Consider the following 19,959-nt stretch of genomic DNA (forward strand, 5'->3'; position numbering starts at 1 on the left):
AGAAATCAAATCCTTGAAAAATAGGATTAGCGAACTGGAAACAGAAAAAAGCTCTCTAAAAAATAAAATTGGCAAAATGGAAAACAATAACAACTCATTTAAAAACTCAATTGGACAATTAGAAAAAGATATTTAAAAAGTGAGTGAAGAAAATACTTCATTGAAAATCAGAATGAACAAATGGAATTGAATGACTCGAGAAGACAACAAGAGCTTTTGTTTTACCACCAGTTTTTAGCACACAGCATAGCACATAGTACTTATTAAATGCTAGTTGACTGACTTACTAAATGAATGATTACAAAAAATTTTAAAGAAATCTGACATTGCGATTGATATGACTGGGTCAGATGCCTTGTAGTATTTCTCTTCTGACTTAACTTGCCTAATAATTTTTCAATTTTTCAATTTTTCTTCTCTTTTTTCTCTTCTTTCCAAGCAAAGATAACCTTTATCTTGTTTCGTTTTGTTTTGATCAACACATCTTTTTTTTTTTCTATCTTTAGTCATCTTACATTACATGTTAATTTAATTGTCCATTGTATAGAAACAAAATCTTTTGGAGTAAATTGGTACCATCTCCATTCTCTGAAAAATCTGTCTAATCTACCAACATTTATTAAGCAACTAATGTATAGAGCTATGTTTTCTGAATGGCTTAACTTCAAACTACATATGAAATCCTGATGGTAAAAGTTTAGGGTTCCAATGTGAGATTTGCAAAATAAGGTTCAATTTCCTTAATAATCCTTAAGGAAACATTTAGCTTTGAAACTATGATCCTATTATCATTCATTTTATCAAAGAGGAACATAATATTTTTTATGAATACTATTTTCCTTACAAAATACACATATTCCACTCAAACATTTTTTGCAAAAATAATATTTTTATTATTTACTATAAATTTTGTGAAAATTTAATAATATTTTATTTTTTCCTAAAACATAATTAACTGGTTATTTTTAAATGCTTACTGTGTACCAGGAAATGGTTAATGACTGCATAGGAATTTTGCTCTGAGGACAGTATTTATTTTACCACTTTAGTCAATTATCAGAAAACATTTATTAAGCATTTACAATGTATGTCAAGCATTAAGGATACAAAAATAAATTTAAACAAAGATAGTCTCCTGCCATTAAGGAGCTTATACTCTAATAGAAAAAAACAGCATTCAAAAGGAAGCTGAAAATGGGGGAAAAGATGGAAAACTCCAAAGAAATTCAAAAACAGTGCAGCAAGTGAGCAATGGGGAGAAGACTGGATTGAAAATTCTTAAGTAGAAGCCATGACTCTACCACCTAGTCAGAGGCTCCAATCAGATGAGCAGATGATACTGTTGAGATCTGAATAAAAGGTGGATTTAATCTCACAAAATAATGAGATTGACTAATGATGAATTTCCTGATGAGGGAGAAATTTAAAGAACTTCAAGCAGTGTTATGCTGAGTATTTTTTATGGATAATACTATTCCTTTATGCTATTTTCTATATATGCAATATTAATAATCTGTTCATTAGTCTTCATTTTCTATTCACACACACACACACACACACAGAGTTGTCCATTCTCAAAGAGGACCAAAATGACATCACTATGCTAGAATCCAGTTACAGTGTATAACTGGCTGATCAGATTAATATGAGCTTGAAATGCTTTGTCACAGGTCAAACACAAATAGATCTTATGAATATTTGAGTTGACTTTTCTAACTTTGGACATCTGGCAGTTCTTCTGAACTAATTCAATCCTGCTTTGTTCATAGAATACAGCAACTTTTCTGATGAAGGCAAGTCATGCTAGACAGTCCTGTGCCAATGTCTCCCATGATATGTAATCAATTCTAAAATTCTTGAGAGAATTCTTATATTGCTTTTTCTTATCACCTTGTGAGTCCTTTCCCTGTGTGTGACTTCTCTATAAAATAGTTTTTTTTTTTTTTTGGCAAGTGTACATTTGACTTTGGAACTGTATATATTCTTGATGTGTTACTTATATTACCTGGGGATTGCAAATAAATAGCAATCATTAAAGCATATTTATATTTTTTCCATTAAAAAAGCATTTAGACTGATAATTTAAGGATTTGCTAGATTTTCTGCACTCTTGTTATGTCATTCTCTGAAAAATTACTCTGAAATTGGCCACATTTCCTTAGGCACTTTCAATGGCTACCATTCAAAAATCATTCCAACTCATGGCTTTGCTCCCATAGAGAATACAAACATTGAATCCTTGTACTCAAGTTTTCTGGTTTCCAGCTTTTTAGGGAGATGATGAATATCAATATAGTCTGCTTAGGACTTCTTTTCAAAATGTGCTTCTTGATCAAAGGAAAATGAGAAACATTCATCAGAACACATACCTCTTTTCACAAAAAGAAAATCCTGATATTTTAGAATCCTGGAATTTTAGCAATAAAAAGGATCCCAGTATCTGCCTAATTTAAACCGTACCTGAGAAAGTAACCCTTCTATATAACACTTCAAAAATGATACACTAACTTTTTCTTGAAGACTTTCAGTAGAAAAAATTCAAACATTTTCAAGGTAGCTTATTCTACTTTTTGGTAATTCTAATGTTAGAATTTTTTCCCCTTAAACACAAATGTAAATTTGCTTTTCTTTGGAGCTTTTACATATCACATCTAACATGTCTTTTGGGTCAGAGAGGCCAAATCTAATCTCTTATACACATGACCAATATTAAAATACTTAAAGACAACCATCATATGAATACTTCCATTTTCTTTTTTTTAATTTAATTTTATTTTATAATAACTTTATATTGACAGAATCCATGCCAGGGTAATTTTTTTACAACATTATCCCTTGCACTCGCTTCTGTTCCGATTTTTCCCCTTCCTCCCCACACCCCCTCCCCTAGATGGCAAGCAGTCCTATATATGTTAGATATATTGCAGGAATACTTCCATTTTCTAAATATTTTCTGTTTAACTTCAGTAAATCTTTATAAAGCATGGATTCAGGTCTCATCCCCAACCTTGGCATCTTACTCAAGAAGCTCTTCATCAATGTCTTTCCTAAATGATGGTTCAAAAATTGAATTAATGCATTATTCTAGATAAAACTTGAGTAGATCAGATGGCAGGCAATAGTAAACCTTTATTAGGAGAATTCCATTCTTGGCCCGGAGTTTGCCATGGTCCAGAAATCCCAGTCCAATTATATTCTCAGTCTTCTACTTCTTTCCCAGGTAACTTTTTTTTCTTTTTCAGTACCCCAAAATAGAAATTATGAAAATAATCATATCTTATCAAAGAATTGATGATTTTTGGTAAGATTTTCTCTATTTCTTCTAGTGATCTCATTTGTTTAATGCAAATCACTAGGAGTGTTCATTTGGGATAATAATGGAGAATTTTACATTTTGTATTGGTAATAGAGTCATAAGCCTCTGATAAAGATCTTTTTTATTATCAGTTTGAAAAGGGACTAATTTATTACCTATTAATAGGGAGTCACCAGGGACAATGCACTTTTCTGATTTTTCCTAAATAATCTTTCATTTGACAGATTCTGTGCCTCTCCTTTTCCTTCTCTGAGGAGTCACCTCACCATTTTTCAAGAGCATTATTTTTTATCTCTATGTGTTTAGCTGTTATTTTTCTTCCTTTTTTTCTGTGACAATTTTCACCTTTTAGCAGATTAACAAAGGTCCACTTTATATTCTCTCAATTAATTTTTTTCTTAAAATGTTCAATTATACATAACCCTTCTACTTTTCCTTCTCCATATCACTTTTTTTCTATCTTATTACACAGATTTGCTTAGATTTACCTTTTCTAATTGCTTTTCCTCATTTTTATTTTTGAAGTCCTGGTTACATTCTTTCAAGAAGCATTTCATTCTCTCTGATGGCCTGGAAAATAGACTTCCCAGATTGCCATAGTCTAAGTGTGGGTTTTTCTTGCTCTTACCTGCAATAATCACTTATACCTCTCTATTCACCTTTAACTTATATTTTTTATATATCTAAACATTTTTGTCAGAATGACAGTGCCAGATTGTTATCTGATATTTATAACATAGATCACTTTTCCTATATCTATACTTTTCAAGTCCCATATCATTTAATTTCTACAAAAAGGGAAGAGCTTTCTGAGAGCCTGTTTAACATCCTTGTTCCTCAGAGTGTAGATCAGGGGATTCAAAGTGGGGCTCAACATTGAGTAGAGTACACCAGCCAGTTTACTCTTCTCTGGGTTATAGCTCGCAACTGGGCTTAGGTAAGCATAGAACACAGCAGTATAATACATGGATGCCACAATAAGGTGGGAAGAGCAAGTGGAAAAGGCTTTCTTCTTTCCCTCTGCTGACCTGATTTTAAGGATGCTAGAGATAATAAAGCCATAGGACACCAGTGTCAGTAAGAAATTAAATATTCCATAAAAAGCATCTGCCAAGACAGTCATGATACTGTTTATGTAGGTAGAGGTACAGGAGAGCAACAATAGAGGTGGGATCTCACAGAAGAAATGAGTAATGACATTCGATCCACAGAAGGATAGTCGCATCATTAGACCAGTGTGTATAGAGGAATTGAAAGCACAGATTACCCACACGCCAGCTGCCAACACACTACATAGAGTCTTGCTCATCATAGTACTGTAATGTAGGGGGTGGCAGATGGCCACATACCTGTCATATGCCATTGCTGTGAAAAGGAGCAACTCAGATGATAAGGCCCAAGTGAGAAAGTACAGCTGGGCCAAACAGCCCCCATAGGAGATGGTGTTTTCCTCTGAGAGCAGACCCTCTAATACTTTAGGCAGAATGGAAGAGGTACAGATGATGTCCATTATGGCCAAATTGAATAAGAAAAAGTACATAGGACTATGAAGATTAGTATTGACAACAATGGCTATGATTATCAAGATATTTCCTGTGAGAGCCACCATATACAAGGAGAGAAAACTGCTGAATAAGGGGATCCGAAATTCAGGGTGTTCAGAGAAGCCTTGCAGGATGAACTCAGTCACCTCTGTCTGGTTTCTTTTGGCCATTAGGATGGGAAGTTTTTCTGGATCAGACAGGAGACCCTCAGGTTGTGGGTAGTTACATGTGCTATTTGAACTTGAAAAAGACATTAAAGATTTTGATTAAGTAATAATATAGGTTTTCTTAATTGACAATTTCAGTAATAATATAACAGATATATTTTCACAAGCTGAAATAGATTGTTTTTTCCCCGCTAGCTAATTTTGTAATGTGGTTATTAAATAGAACCCAGTTTTTCTTTATGCTTTTCAGTTATTTTTTAGTTGTATTTGACTCTTGGCAAAGATATTGGAGTGGTTTTTCATTTCCTTCTCTAGCCAACTTTACAAATGAGAAAATGGAGGCAAACAGGGTTAAGGGATTTGTCCAGAGCATAGGGATAGTAAGTGTTTGAAACCAGATTTGAACTCAAGAAGATGAGTCTTCCTGACTCCAGATTCAGTGCCCTATCTACTTTGTCACCTAGCTATCTCTCTTCATGCTTAGAATCATTAATGACCCTTGAGAGAATGCATGGTAAAGTAGAAGGATGATTGGATTTGGAGTAAGGAAGATTTGGCTTCAAATCCTGCTTCAGATATTTAGAATTTCATGTCTCTGGATAAATCATTTACCTTGAAGACATTCCCTATCCTCAGTCATAAAATGAGGAATAAAATGGCACTTATATTTCAGGGATATAAATAGTATCACATGCCTAAAAATACTACATAATGCTAGTTATTATTGTTGTATTTGTATGAAAATCAATTTCGAAAATCATATTTTAATTTTATCTCATCTTCAATGCTTTTTAAATTTTTAAATGTACTATGTATGTACATGTATTTTTCTTTTTGTCCATAAACATTATGTGAATAAAACAGGGCTGGAAGGGTGATCTATAAAGTCATGTTTCTGTATCATTGCTCAGAGCTGTAATCTTTCTCTTGGAGCCTCATTTCCCTCATTTTGGGTTTCAGTCCTCTACCTCTGTAAGCCTAATGATATTGGTTATAGTGGCATGGACAAAGATGAATTTCTTCTGTTTAACTTAAGTAAACATTTCTTACAGAACATTTAATAATTTCAATCAAATAAACATTTATTTAAGATCAATTATATACATGGTATAGTGCCAAGCATTGAAGATGCTCATATAAAATCTACATCTCATCATTTCAATTACATATAATCATTCTATTCTTATCTTCCTGCTGAATCTTGTATGTTAGTCATACATCTTCTGACTTGCTGCCTAGACTTTCAAGGCAGTATACTCTTTAAGACCTCTGGCATACATCAACTTCATTGCAACTACATTTTTAGGACTACTGTGCCCTTTTATCTGTCATGCAACTGTCCCTTTATCTCCCCAAATTAAATTGTAGTTCCTTAAGAAATTGGGATTGTCTCATTTTTCTATTTATATATTCAAAACTTAAGTCAATGTTTGGCAAATTGTGAATGCTTAATAAAATCTTTCTTCATTTATTCATTCATTCACTGAAGTTCACAGAGGATATTACTTGCTTTATCTTTTCTTATCCCAAGCATTTTGGTGTGACACATCAATTATTTCTCATTTGCAAGACATGATTGCAAGGCATCTGTTTAGAACATACTTGTTTTGATGGTATCACTTAATCTTGGTTTTCTTTTATTCTTTATTTTAATATGTTGCATCTGACACCATACCTATGATGCACTCTTTAGCTGCCTTGAACAATACTCTTTTTTAAAATTTGGATAGCTGATATGTTATGTAATTTAATATTATATAACCCTACTGCCAAGATGAAATAAGAATTAGTCAGTCTGACTTCACTGAATTTATAATTGAACAGAAAAAGCAGTATCCTTATGATTATTTTATGTTGTGAAGAACTATAGCTTCCTTTAAGTCTTTTGTGGGTCTTTAGAAATTTAGTATTTGCTCAAGTAATAGCTGAAGTCAATTTGGAGAATAGAATAGTATAAATACTACATATGCTAAAGGAATTTAAGGAAGGACACAAATTTCCAAAGAATATTACAAAGTAAATAAGGAATTAGGTGCAATCAAACAATCTTTAAGTGATAGGAGATTTAGTTGTTTTAAAAATACAAATTAGACTGTAAATAAAACAATATGTTTGATTTTAAGTGTGAATATATTATGTGGAGACAGAAAAATGAAAGTGAAAAAAAGTTTAAGCAGCAGTTTAAGCAAGTAGTTTAAGCAAAAATGGAAGCCATGACATGAATTAGATCTTGAAGACCAATCAAGAGAAGTGTTAGAATTATGTGTTACTTTAAAAAACTGTCAAGAAAAAAATCTGCCACTTTATTCTCTGTTTCAAAAAACTTATAAAAGGAAATTTTGTGGAAAAAACAAAATTAAGACAGTTTGTAAAATAAAATAATTCAGAGAACATTAACATACATCTTTGTTCAGCTTCAATTAACACTAGAAATGAAAAGAGCCTATAAACAATTAGAATATCTGATATCACATAGCTAAAATAACTAGTTCAGTAACACAAAGTGTTTAAATAACAAAAAGACATACTGAATCTGGTGTGCTAAAACACATTTAAAATTTGACATACTCAAAAATGCAAATCACAACAAAATTTAGGGTGATAACTGTTGAATAAATGTAAGGGTTATAATGAGAAGAGCTGAACTTAAATCTTTAGTTTTGCCACAAAATAATTGTATAATTTTAGAGAAATCATTAAATCTATATTGGCTTGATTTTCCTCACTAATAAAATGAAAGTTTTGATCAAATATTGATTTATGCTCTAAAATTTATGTTATGGAAGATGAGAGAAGAATATTTATATAGCAGTTCATCTGCAAAAATGCCTGGGAATTTTAGTGAATGGTAATGTGAAGATGACTCAATTACATCATAAAAACAAATATATTCACATAAGCTTAAACTGCATAATGTTGAGAATAAGGGAAATGCTCTTCACACTCTACTCTTCATAGCACATCAACAAGATTGTGTTCAGTCCTAGTGGAAATATTTCAGGCAGAACAGTAGAAAAAATAGAATTACTGGTGCTCATAAAGACAGGGGGAGGATGTTATTTTTATTTATTTTTAGAATTTGCATTATTGTGAAAGAAGTATTTTATTTCTTCTGCTTGGAGCTAGAGGCCAAGAAGTAGGAAGAGAACTGGGTATGAAGAGAGACAGATTTGTTTTAAAGGAAAATAAAGCCATGTAAAGAAAAGCTACCAAATGATTAGAACTATTCAAAAATGAAATGGGCTGAATGGGGATTCTATCTAAGGATCTTCAAAACAAGTTTTTTAGAGATAGAAATTTGACAAAACTTTCAATCAAACTGGAGAGATTCTAATATCTCTCCTAACTCTGAGATGTGGAGTAACTTAACTTTTAGGTAAAGCCAAAAATTATTTTGTGAAAACAAGAGCTGAATGTTGAAAAGCAGAATAATTTTCAGAAATTCATAGAAAAATTGCCTAAAATAGGAGTAGCTTTTAACCTGAGTATCAATGATAGTTCAAACTTAGGGACAAAGATGGGCCATCAAATTATGTATTTAATAAATTGAACTTTTAAAACTGTTACTTTAGTTCACTAACTAATGAAAGGAAAATATATATAAGAATTTATTAAGGATGATACAAATAAGGGGAAAAAAAGATCATAAGTGAGAGTAGAATAGTGTTGACAAATTTCAAATAAATACTTGAAAAATTGCAAGAATACTTTGAAAAACAAAGTATTTCAAAACAAATAATTTTTGAATTTTCAGGAATACATTTTCTTTTGTGTATGAAATTTGTGAAAGAATTAATAATTAAAAATAGGAAAATTTACTTTTTTCTCTGACAAAAATAAAAAAGTAATACATAAATGAAATAAATCAGTTCTAAATCTCTATAGAGATAATATGTGATGACATCAGAAAGCCCTTAAAGAATGCCAATTGGCTGACCCTCTTTAATGATGAATATGCTATAATGATTATTAGAAAATGCATTTCCATCTGCAGAGTGATTATAAGAATATAAATTATGAATAGATTGAATTTAATTGTGTTAAAAGTTTAATACTAACAAACCCCCAAAACAATCAATACTGACAATAGGGAATATATGTAATATTTTAAAAAATTCTTACAGAGGAAAGACTCAAATTATTCTTCAGGTAAATATATAAAATCACAATTGCAATCATTATAGAGGGCAGAGTTTAATTTAAAATAAGAATTAAAAAATAAAATATTAGGATTGTTTTTCATTACTAATGGGATAATAGCAAATATAGACATGTGCCTAATGATATAACAACTAAATTTATGAAGAAATAATTCCTGATTTAAAAAAAAATGGATAGAAAGCAATAAATGGGGCATTTCAAAACAGGACTTTTAATCATTTGTACACAAAATGCAGAAGAATTAAATTATAGAATTTAGATTAAATTTATGTTCCATGGAAGGTGACAGAAAAAAATATCTATATAAAAGTTCATCTGAAAAATGCTTGGGAATTTTAGTGAATGATAATGTGAATATAAATCAATTGTTTCATAAAATAGCATTATGAATAGGAAAAAAAAACTGAATAAAAAAGCACTATATATAATATATACAAAATGAACAAGGATTGTATTTCCCAATTTTGTTTCTTTTTAACTAATTTGTAATCTAGGTAGAATGTTTTAAATTAAACTGATACTCTTTTGACCCCAAGGACAATCTAGCTAACCTGGATAATAACCTCCAAAGTACCTTTCCTGAAAAACACTAATTGGGAATGATTGTGAGACTGACAATTTCCATTTACATAGTTTGCCAAATTAAAATTGCATTATCATTAGAGATACTGAAAATATATATAAACAGAGTTAAAGGACAAACAAAGCAAACAAGGAACAGGCAGAAGCAAACATAGTGATGTTTATTCCCCACATTCCTTTGAGCAATTTTCTGTAGGAGTTTTCAGTGTAAAATTATTTTCTTTTTCCATGAATTCATCATATAGAAAGATAAATTAAAAGTGTCCACAATATTCTCAAATGAGGGGATTCAGTTGTGATTCTCTTCTTTAGGAAATGTCTTGTGTGTGTTTTTCTTATTTTCAAGGATCCTGTGGATTTATTCTATGAATCATTTCATTATTTACTCAGCTATAAAAAATTTATACAAGGAAATTTTTTCTTACCAAATTTTCCAAAATGGAAAGAGTTGCTTTTGGAAGTAGCGATTTCCCATGAACTAGTGGCCTTCAAGTGGCAACTGGATAGCAGTTGAGAAAAGGGATTGCTAGATTCACAGGATCATTAGTTTGAACTGTAAAGAACCTGGGAAAGCATCTAGTCCAATTATTTTATATTTGAGAAAACTGAGCTCCAGATACTCAACAATTTCTTTAAAGGAATTAGTGAAGAGTTCAATATCAGATTTCCGATGTCCTGACCCCCAAGGCAGAAACTTCCCAACACCATACAATAGATGTATATATTACCCTGAATTCAGGAATAAAGTTATGAGGACGAGAAATAAGAAAATAGAAAAAAAAGGCTTTCCAACCACTTGTTACTGTCACGCTCTGAAATAAAACTCAGTGATAATAAATTGATTTTGGATTTCTTATTTGTATTTATTTGATTACATTTATAAATGAGACATGCTTAGAATTCCATAAAAATATAATTTGAAACAAGTATCTGCTGATACATGAAAATATTTTATATGATCAAAGCAAATATTTAAAATATTGGATTCATATTATTTCTCTATACATCTATTGTATTAATCTTTGTAGATCATTCATATTTACCTTTGAATAATGCTCCTCCATGATTCAGAACTTTTGAGCTCCTTTCTCAGTTAAATTCAGATCAGATATAGCAATGAATTGAAATAGATTTTGTATCTCTTTGACAAAATCCTATAAGTACATAGAACACAGTGAAGCCTAGTAACTCACATTTAAGTAAGTTTCCTTCTGAATCTAATGTTCTATGAAAACACTCTCCATCCTTTGTGGCGGACATTTAGGGAAACTGTCCAATGTTTCATGCTATAAGTGGTCCCCAAAGGAGTAATTAAATGAAATAGTTCCTTTGTTGGGACCTGTGATATAAACTGTGTTCATGAGAAGGCCAGGTCTAATTCAGGTCTTTCATATTACTTACTCCTTAGTGATTGATCCCTGAGCAAAAAATTAATCCAAAGAAGGTACTCAATTTGCTGCTGTTTAATAACTTCTTAGAAGTGCCAGAAAGCTTTATCGATGTCACTTTGACTTTGGCAAATAATACTTATTTTTGGATCTTGTAAGTTGACTTTAGTATCTCATATGTATTTTGTCTCCTTCTACTTCCCTACATTAAAGATATGCTCCAACCAAATTAGATTGCCCATGATGCCCCAAATATGATGTACTTTCTTATCTTTGACTATACTTCAAGGAACACTGTGACTAATAGATGGTAAATGATTTGTTCAGTTTCACATAATTGCCTGGGTCCAAAAACCATTTTCTTTTTTTCTTTCTTTTTTTTTTTTTTTTGCTATAATTTCTGATGTTCCTGAACTTCTCATCTGCTATGGGTTTGAGTCCAAGTTGATTCCTTTGGTTTTCTATTCAATTCACATTCAATGTCATTTAGTATAAAATACTTGGCATCATAGACACTTGAGGTTCACCATTACTTTGTCAAAAGTAGTGTAGGGATTTTATACAGCTTTGAGAGAGGAATATCAGCATGGGGTTTCACTTTTAGTAATGACCAGGTATTTCACAACAAAATCACTGTAGTTGCCTCACTAATCATGAATGCTGGGTGGCAAGACTCACTCTTGACATGTGATGATGTCAATTGAATCCACTGTTATGTTTTCAAAATTCTCTTGTAGTGTTAGAACATTAATACTTCCAGTAGTGCTTGGTATTGATTTTCTTTATGTCAAAAATAGTCTCAAGGGCAAAGTTTTTCAGAATGGTTACTAGGAATAAAAACATTTCCATGTTAGCCAAGCTCTTTCTTAGAATGAAGTGTTTTCTTTAAAAGAGACAAGATTTTACTCAATGGTAATCCAATTTTATAGTCCCTGCCCTCAGGACTACAGCTTGAGCTATTTTTTGACTTGATAATCCTTTTTTTCATATTTTATATTGACTCAAGTGATAACTAGTTATTGTTATTATCTCGATTTTGAAAAAACAAACTTGCCACTGAACAATAATGTATATTTATCTAAGGCTTTGTGGCATGTCTTTTCAGTCCTCAAGCCATTCTCTCCTTTTAATATCAAAATAGCATTCTTAAGGAACAAAATGAATCATACTCAGTGAACTTCAAAGGGAATAAAGAATCAGCCTTTATTAAAATAAAACTTGCTAAGCATGCAGCATGGTTACAGCTTAATGATGCTAAGAGTATCTTCTTCATGTCACTTTATAATGCTGCCCTCTGACATAAAGGTATACAAGGAGTTCTTTAATCCATTACCTTTCCTTGTACACATGTATGAGAATTGAAACCTACTAAAAGAATGATAACTCTTATATTTTCCCTTAATATGATTCGTTAATTTTAAGGGTTAAGATATTTAGAATCTTGGTAAGAAAACAATATGATGGATTTGAAGGGTGACTTTCATTCATAGCGGGGAAGAAGGTAGAGTTTGTACTTTGGAGGAACTGTGATAATCCCAGTAGAACATGGCTTGATGTTGATTTCCTTTGGATCAATGGTGCTCTTGAGGATAAAGTGTTGCAAAATAGTGACCAGGAATAAAAATAATTCCATTTTAGCCAGGCCTTCTCCTAAACAGGCTCGTTTTCCTGAAAGACAAGATTTTCTTTAATAACCTTCATGTAAAAATCTTTTAATACCACCATTCTCAGAAAATCATATCTAAGGTATTTCCCCTTCATTCAAATAGAATACCTGAATTATTAATATCTTAATTAGAAATCTAGGTAGTATTCTAAACTATAGTGCAGTACTTGGAACCTATAAAAACTGATTTCAAATCTGAACTCAGGCATTTTCTAACTATGTTACTCTGCACAAATCACTAAACTTCTTTCTGCCTCATGTAAAATGGGAATAATTAAAAGCACCTATCTTTCCAGAATTGTTATGAAGATCAAATGAGATTGAGCACTTTGAAACTTTAAAGTGGTATATAAAAATATGTTATTAGCATAATCTTCATGAATTCATAATGTCCTTTTTATGTTTTCTTTACCCTACTTAATTATTTTATAGTCTTAGAAATCACAGGCTATGTTTCAAGCACAATGCCCTTTACTTATAATTTTTTGCCCTTATCCACAATTTTATCAGTATGAGGATTTCCTTAATAAGGAATTCTCTTCTTCTACTGTAACTAAATGACATCTTTGCAGTCATTTAAATACTTTTAAGCATTTACACACAGACTTAAAGTCTTAATAACCTGCCCAGAGTTGTATAACCAGCATCTGTCACAGGCAAGACTTGAATACACATTGACATTAAAGCTGACTCTCCCTCCACTATACTCTATCTCCATTTATATATACTCTATGAAATGCTTTATAATATGTTTGTTATTTGAAGGAAAGAAAAGGTAAACAATTAAAGATAAACTGTTAAACATGTTACCATAAATGTAATGAGAGAAAATGGAAGGAAATCTGTCTCAGATAAACTTAATTATGATTAGTAACATGAGTGAATAAAACTTAATCATATAACTATTTGTCACCCATGTACTCTAATTTCCATGGTGTGGTTTGACTCAGTTATCCAATAAGCATTTATTCAGCTTCTATTCTGTGACATTGCTATCATAGAAAACACATATAAAGTATTTATGTAGTCTTAAAAGAAGCGAGGCAATAAGTACTCCTCAGGTTTAATCTAACTTGCTGAAGTGTTCTGAGATTATACCCAATCATACTGGTTACAGAAACAAAGTTGAATCATGTAAACATCAGTGATGTGGAAAAATACAGAAATTTCTACCCAGAATACAATAAGAAAAATATCCTAATAGAGAAAATGTTATAGAGATAGATTCGTTTCAGTTTTAGAGATAAACGTGAGAAATATAATTTACCAATAGAGAAAGCCACAAAGTAGTCACTTTTCTTAAAACTGCCATCTTCATTTAGGAAATGCTTTGGGTCAAACTGATGTGGGTTGGGGAATTCTTTTGGGTCAAATAAGGCAGAGGAGAGTATTGGGAACACAGTTGTGCCCTAGAAAAGAGAAATAACAATAGCAAATGAATTAATATTTTGATTCAATGAAAAGCATGTAGTAAGTGCTTAATAAATGTTTAATTACTATCAAATGACCAAATTCTTTAAGATTTAAATGAAGGAAATTTTTAATAATTCATCACAGATTTTAATATTGATCAGCAAATGGAGTGGGAGGACTCCACATATGTCAGAATCATCTCAGTTGTTCAGGAGACCCAAATTAGAGAACATATATGCAATAAAGTTTTTATCCAGGAAGACTGAACCACATTAAGAACAAAAAACAGCACTTAGTGGATCACTTTTACAAGATCTTCCCCTGTCTTATTGTCTAGTTTCCTTATATAATAGACATTGTGACCTCTCAGGTAATCACACCTGCCTTGGTGATGTAATCACACCTGCATAGTCTGTGTATACCTTGCTATTTCCAAGCTGTACTTTCTCAGGCATTCTGGCCTGCTCAATCTGCACTCAGTTTGCAGTAATTCGTATCATTCTGACCTGGCACAAATCCCCACTTCAGTCTGCTCCTAGGCCAAGAGGGGCTGGAAAGCTTTGGAAGTATTCAGATGTTATGGGAACAAATTTGCAGAAATGATAAGCCACCTGCCCAGATAGGAGGGGGGGCAATTTGTTTGAGGATGCTAAAGTTTCTCCTTGAACTCAACTTTCACATAGTCCCTTCATACACTGACTGATTTATCCACTTTTTGTTTTCATTTGTGTTTCCTTAGCAACATTGTGATTAGAAAGCATTTAAGGTTACAATTAATGATAATAAAGAGCTCTCTACTTTATTCTTGTTACTACTTCACTTTGGAAGAATACCGTGTCTTTTTGTCTTTCTTTCTCATGCTTTTCATGATCTCTGTGAGAGCCAGAGCAGCTGGTCTAATTTCTGGCATTTTAATGGGTTGTACATTCCACAGACATGTCCTCAGTTTTGGACTTATTATTTGAGATGTTTAAAGTTTATTCAATTTGAAATAGATAACTGGCAGTTGGCGATGTGTGATGGAGTTCAGTAAACACATAAGGACTGGCTATATAAATCTAGGAATCGTTAACATAGAGATGTAAATTAGTAAATAATATTTTCATTTTTCTCCTTTTTATCTTCTACAACACTCTTTTTCTGATTATACATTCTTTACTCCATCACATTTTCCATTTTTCTAATTTATTTATAATACGAACTTTAAAATCTATGCCATATATGCACTTACTATGGTATATGTTTTGAGATATTAATCTAAACAATTCCTGTCAAACTACTTTCTAGTTTTCATGGTTGTTTTAATCTATGATTTCTTGAAATATAGTATTTACTTCTTTTAGTGATTGAAGTTTTCAGATCATCTTCTGATTCTTAGACGATAGCTCTTCAAGATGTTTTCTAAGTTTTTTTTCATGGTAGATATCTAACATTTTCTGATTTTATTTTTCAATTTCAATTTTGTTTTGATATTAATTGTTGACTCATGAAATAATTTACCTGCTTTTACCAATTTAATTTCCAGGAAGTCTGCTTGATGAAGTCGCTGTACCTTCTGTACTTAGTTCTTTTCCAATTCTTTTCCTCAATAGCAATGGTTCTTAATTCCTTTGCACTTGTGTATGTTGTACCTATTTGGTAATCTTGTGATTTCTATGGAAAGCTTGGAATACTATTTGTAAATTCATAAAATAAAATACATAGGGCTGTAAATGTAATCACTTATATTGGAGCAAAGATGTAATTTCACCATCTAAGTTCATTGACTGATGTGATCTATTTATAGATCCTAGAACACCTCTTGTAGAACTTTTATTTATAATATCTTTTTGAACAGTTTTTGTTGTTTTTTATTTATTCTGCTACTAGCCTACCAAGAGAGTCATCCTGTATATGATAAATAGTATTTTTAAATGCAAAGAAGCAAAAAAAGTGATGGAAAACAGGATACTTGAATACTTGCTGTCCTTCAAATCTGAACCTCATAGGTTCCTGGTTTAGGATCAGAGTAAAACAATTGTGTCTTCTCATCTTTACTAGCTACTTTGGTTTCCTAACTGGGTGAGTGGAATTCTATGAATTGAGATTAGAAGTATTTATTTTCCCTTTTGGATCATTTCTTTAGAGACCAAACATTTGTTACTATCTTTCTACATGGACTTGGGCAGGCAAAATGCACTTGTATTTTTTCCTTTAATTTTGGTTGGTAATTGGTTTGGTGTTATTTATCTATATTAGCTAATATACTTGTGAGAAAACTGAACTATTCTTTTTCACTTTCTTCACTTTAAGAAAAGTCCTACTGACTTTATATTTTCTAAATATATGAGCAAAGGCTTACAGTCAGAGCCCTGCATTTTCATAAATCAAATTGAGTCTTGAAGACTTTTCAAAGATCATTGAATAAGAACTTAATTTTCTGCATAGTGAAAGGTCCTATCCTAATATCCATTCACCTTTAATCTCTACATTGATAGAAAGAATAGATAAAAAGATACTGTCTTCATTTCCTAAGGAGTAAAGTTCTATCAAGGGCCTCTGTTCCTTTGGAAACTCAACTGCTGGAATATTGGGTAGGAAAATAATTTTCTCCATATTTGGTTACTACATATGATCCAGCTTACATTCTCTAACTGGAAAGTCTCAGTAATTCTCTTCAAACTTCAAGTGGTGTGCATTTTCCATATTTTGACCTAGGTCATCTTCTTATGAGTTATATCCATTTGTATATTCTTGGAGCATTATTTCTTGGCTCTTCTATCTTCCTATCTCCCTGGTTACTAGTGAATCCAACAACAAACTATTATGGATTATAGGTACTTATGATACATCATATTTGTAGGATTGCTGCTGTCTTCTGGCTTTGTTTGTTTGATTTATTTTTGACTGGTTGATTATCTAGTCTTATCACAATAAGAAATATTGTTTCCCTACAAGTATTCTTGTAGTTTTCTAAGTTTAAGACAATGTTATCTATTGACAATTTTGTGACCACAAATTCAAGTGTTATAATGTTATTTTTTATTCTCTTCTAAGCAAAGGTCATAACTGAATAGTAGGCTTCTGTTTCAAAATCTGATCTCTTAAGCAGTGACTTTGAGTTAATATATCTTTTCAGTTCACAAAACTCTACTACATAAATACCAAGTCATGACTCTCATACAAAAATTGACCTATATGGAGAAAATCTTTTAACTCCATTCTGGGAGGAATTATAGGTCTGCACTAGAAAAGGCATAAGCTGTTTCTGCCAAGGTTTCTTCTCAGGACTAAGCATTCTTTGTGTATTGAAGATGAAGAATATAGTCTAAAAACCTCTCTGCTTCTGAGTGTCCTTAAGCAAAATATTACAGTATTTTGTAGCTTTACTCCTGCTTGGTTAAGCACCAACTTGAGTAGCTTGCACTCAAAATCTTGCTTTTGATCCACATGAATCCCAGAAAGATAGATGTCTACAAAAATACTTTCCTCATTATACTTTGGTTAATTGAAAGTCCTTCAGTTTTTGGTCCATAAATCATTATGTACTGACTACTATGCTATTGCTGGTATTCTTCACGTTTCCTTTCAGTGACAAAAAAATATGCCAGCAACTCAAAAGTCCTTATGTCCTCTAAGTAAGCAGCTAAAAATCATCCCATTTTCTACTGAAAATATATTTCCATGAACACACTAAAGTCAGATGTTACCTGAGGTGTACTGTATATATCTGCTGCCAACTAGGTCAAGAGATCCAGTTTTCTAAAATTTCCTAAATTTTATTTTGTCCCAAAAAGAAAAGTCATCATGAATACTTTTCTTAGCCATAAGTAAGTGATAGTTATGATTACCTTTTCCATATCACATCATAGAATCATTCTTGTCCAAAAAATATTCTCTAATACAAATTCAATCTGAATAATTCCCTCAATGAAAGAGTGTCACAAATTTCCCCTCTCTGTAGACTAATAGTACCCTATTCCAAAGATGAACTTACTATAGATATTCTCTATGCAGGCAGAATATTTCAAGATTCAAAATTTCCTTGAGTCAATGGCAAAATCTCTGTAGGAGGACTAATGTTTTTTAGCTACAGAATCTAGTGTGGGAACTCCTGATCATTTTGTAGATCACTGTAAACTATACCAAAGAAATCACCAAGGTATCTGATTCATGTAAACTATCATATATGCTATTTGTATCCACTTTATTTTCCTCCATTGCTTATAAAACTGCTTGAACATATAATGCCACTACATTGACAGTTGACATCCAATTCAACACTTGTTATAATATAAACCACTTGTTTCTCTATACGTGAAATTTAGTGACATACATACATCATTTTTTTCAATTTCAACCCTCTTCAGTGTGTCGAAGAAAAATAACATTCTCCTACCATGCCTCTTTCCTCCCCAGCCTCATTGAACAACCTTTAGCATGGCTTAATCACTTCTTGTGTGCAGTAGGATAAGAATTAAAACTAAAGTTTCAGAAACTGGATAAAAGGCAGTAATATGATTTAGGACAAAAACAAAACAAAACAACAACAACAACAAAAACAGAATCCAGAGTCTCATTCAAGTTTTTCCCCACTTCACCTCCCCATTCATTGCCTTGACTAGTTATCAGACTATGAAAAAGAAATTTTTAATGATTTCAGTTAGGAGAAATATTTTTTGAATTCACCTTTGACTGAGTATAAATGAGATTTTGTGGAGGTACTAGTCAGTGCTATTAAATGGTTCTAGGGAAAAAATATCCAAAAATCTGCTGAAAGTTAAATGACAGTTGTATTTGTTGAAGTAAGCTGGTACCTCAACTGTTTCCCAAACTATGAATCCCTAAACAATATTGATTGTTTTTGTTTTCTGTTTTGTTTTGTTTTGTTTTGTTTTGTTTTGTTTTGTTTACTAGCAGCAAGTTTTCCAAATGTAAATGTAAAGTGGCTTTTGAGAGACTAATTTAGAGGGTCCTGGTTAACTTTAAATAAAACACAAATTAATTTAAATTGATAAAAATTGTTTCTTCCAGGCTTGTGCCTCAAGTTAAAAGTATAGTTAGAGACAAGTATATATGTTAGCAGCAAGTTACTGTTTCAAATTTAAATGATTGGTAGAATACATGAGATTTTTTTTTTGATGGTGGGTGAGGAGTCTGTACCTGTGACTTCATCTATGTGGAAAGCCCACTTATTACTAGTCATAATCAACTTGGTTGTGTTTTATAAAACTAGAAGATTACCTCAGAACTGAAAGGTAACTGATTTTCCAATGGTCACACAACCATTATGAATCAGAGGCAGATTTTAATAAAAGGATTACCAACTCCAAGATAGACTGTCCATTTATTCTGCTCTATTACTTACCTCTCCATAGATATCAAAGGACAATAAAATCTTGACTTTCATTATTTCTTCTTCAAAATTTTGAAATACAAGGATCACCAAAGGAATGTATACTTATTCCACAGTGGAAAATATTACTCAGTTTGCTAATGTAAATGAGAAGGATGTAAGCAAGATTCAGTAGGGTGATACAGATGCCAGGATGTGCTCTAAATGGATCTTGTCTTAACTGAAAAAGCTACTTGGAGAAGTGTTCTATTATAGCTATTAAGTTTATATCACTATTCCTTCCATGTATTCAAACCGACAAAGTTAAATTTCTCTCTATATTAGCTATGAAACCCAGAATAAGTTATTTAATCTCTGAGTCCCTTCCCCCTTCCCAAGTCATTAACA

The 19,959-nt window shown here is 31.8% G+C and overlaps 2 protein-coding genes across 2 annotated transcripts in view; both read right to left on the reverse strand.

Annotated features, from left to right (window-relative positions):
• Nucleotides 1–4,097: 4,097 nt before the first annotated feature.
• On the reverse strand, nt 4,098–5,030 carry LOC127547184 (olfactory receptor 13A1-like). The gene has a single exon (XM_051973998.1). The coding sequence runs from the start codon at nt 5,028–5,030 to the stop codon at nt 4,098–4,100; it is 933 nt and encodes a 310-aa protein (XP_051829958.1).
• A 7,306-nt stretch (nt 5,031–12,336) lies between these two features.
• LOC127552019 (cytochrome P450 2C44-like) overlaps nt 12,337–19,959 on the reverse strand; it is a 37,913-nt gene continuing 30,290 nt past the window's right edge. The window contains exons 8-9 of the mRNA XM_051982355.1: nt 14,092–14,233; nt 12,337–12,826 (exon numbers count right to left, since the gene is read on the reverse strand). Of these exons, the coding sequence (XP_051838315.1) occupies nt 12,639–12,826; nt 14,092–14,233 (330 nt within the window). The 3' untranslated portion in view covers nt 12,337–12,638. The remainder of the gene's footprint in view (nt 12,827–14,091; nt 14,234–19,959) is intronic.

Source organism: Antechinus flavipes, chromosome 2 (genome assembly GCF_016432865.1).
Source record: "Antechinus flavipes isolate AdamAnt ecotype Samford, QLD, Australia chromosome 2, AdamAnt_v2, whole genome shotgun sequence".
In the NCBI taxonomy this organism is placed as follows: Eukaryota; Metazoa; Chordata; class Mammalia; order Dasyuromorphia; family Dasyuridae; genus Antechinus; species Antechinus flavipes.

Bases quoted from the DNA above. Each gene is read 5' to 3' on its own strand.
- LOC127547184 (XM_051973998.1), bottom strand. From the start codon at position 5,030: ATGGCCAAAAGAAACCAGACAGAGGTGACTGAGTTCATCCTGCAAGGC.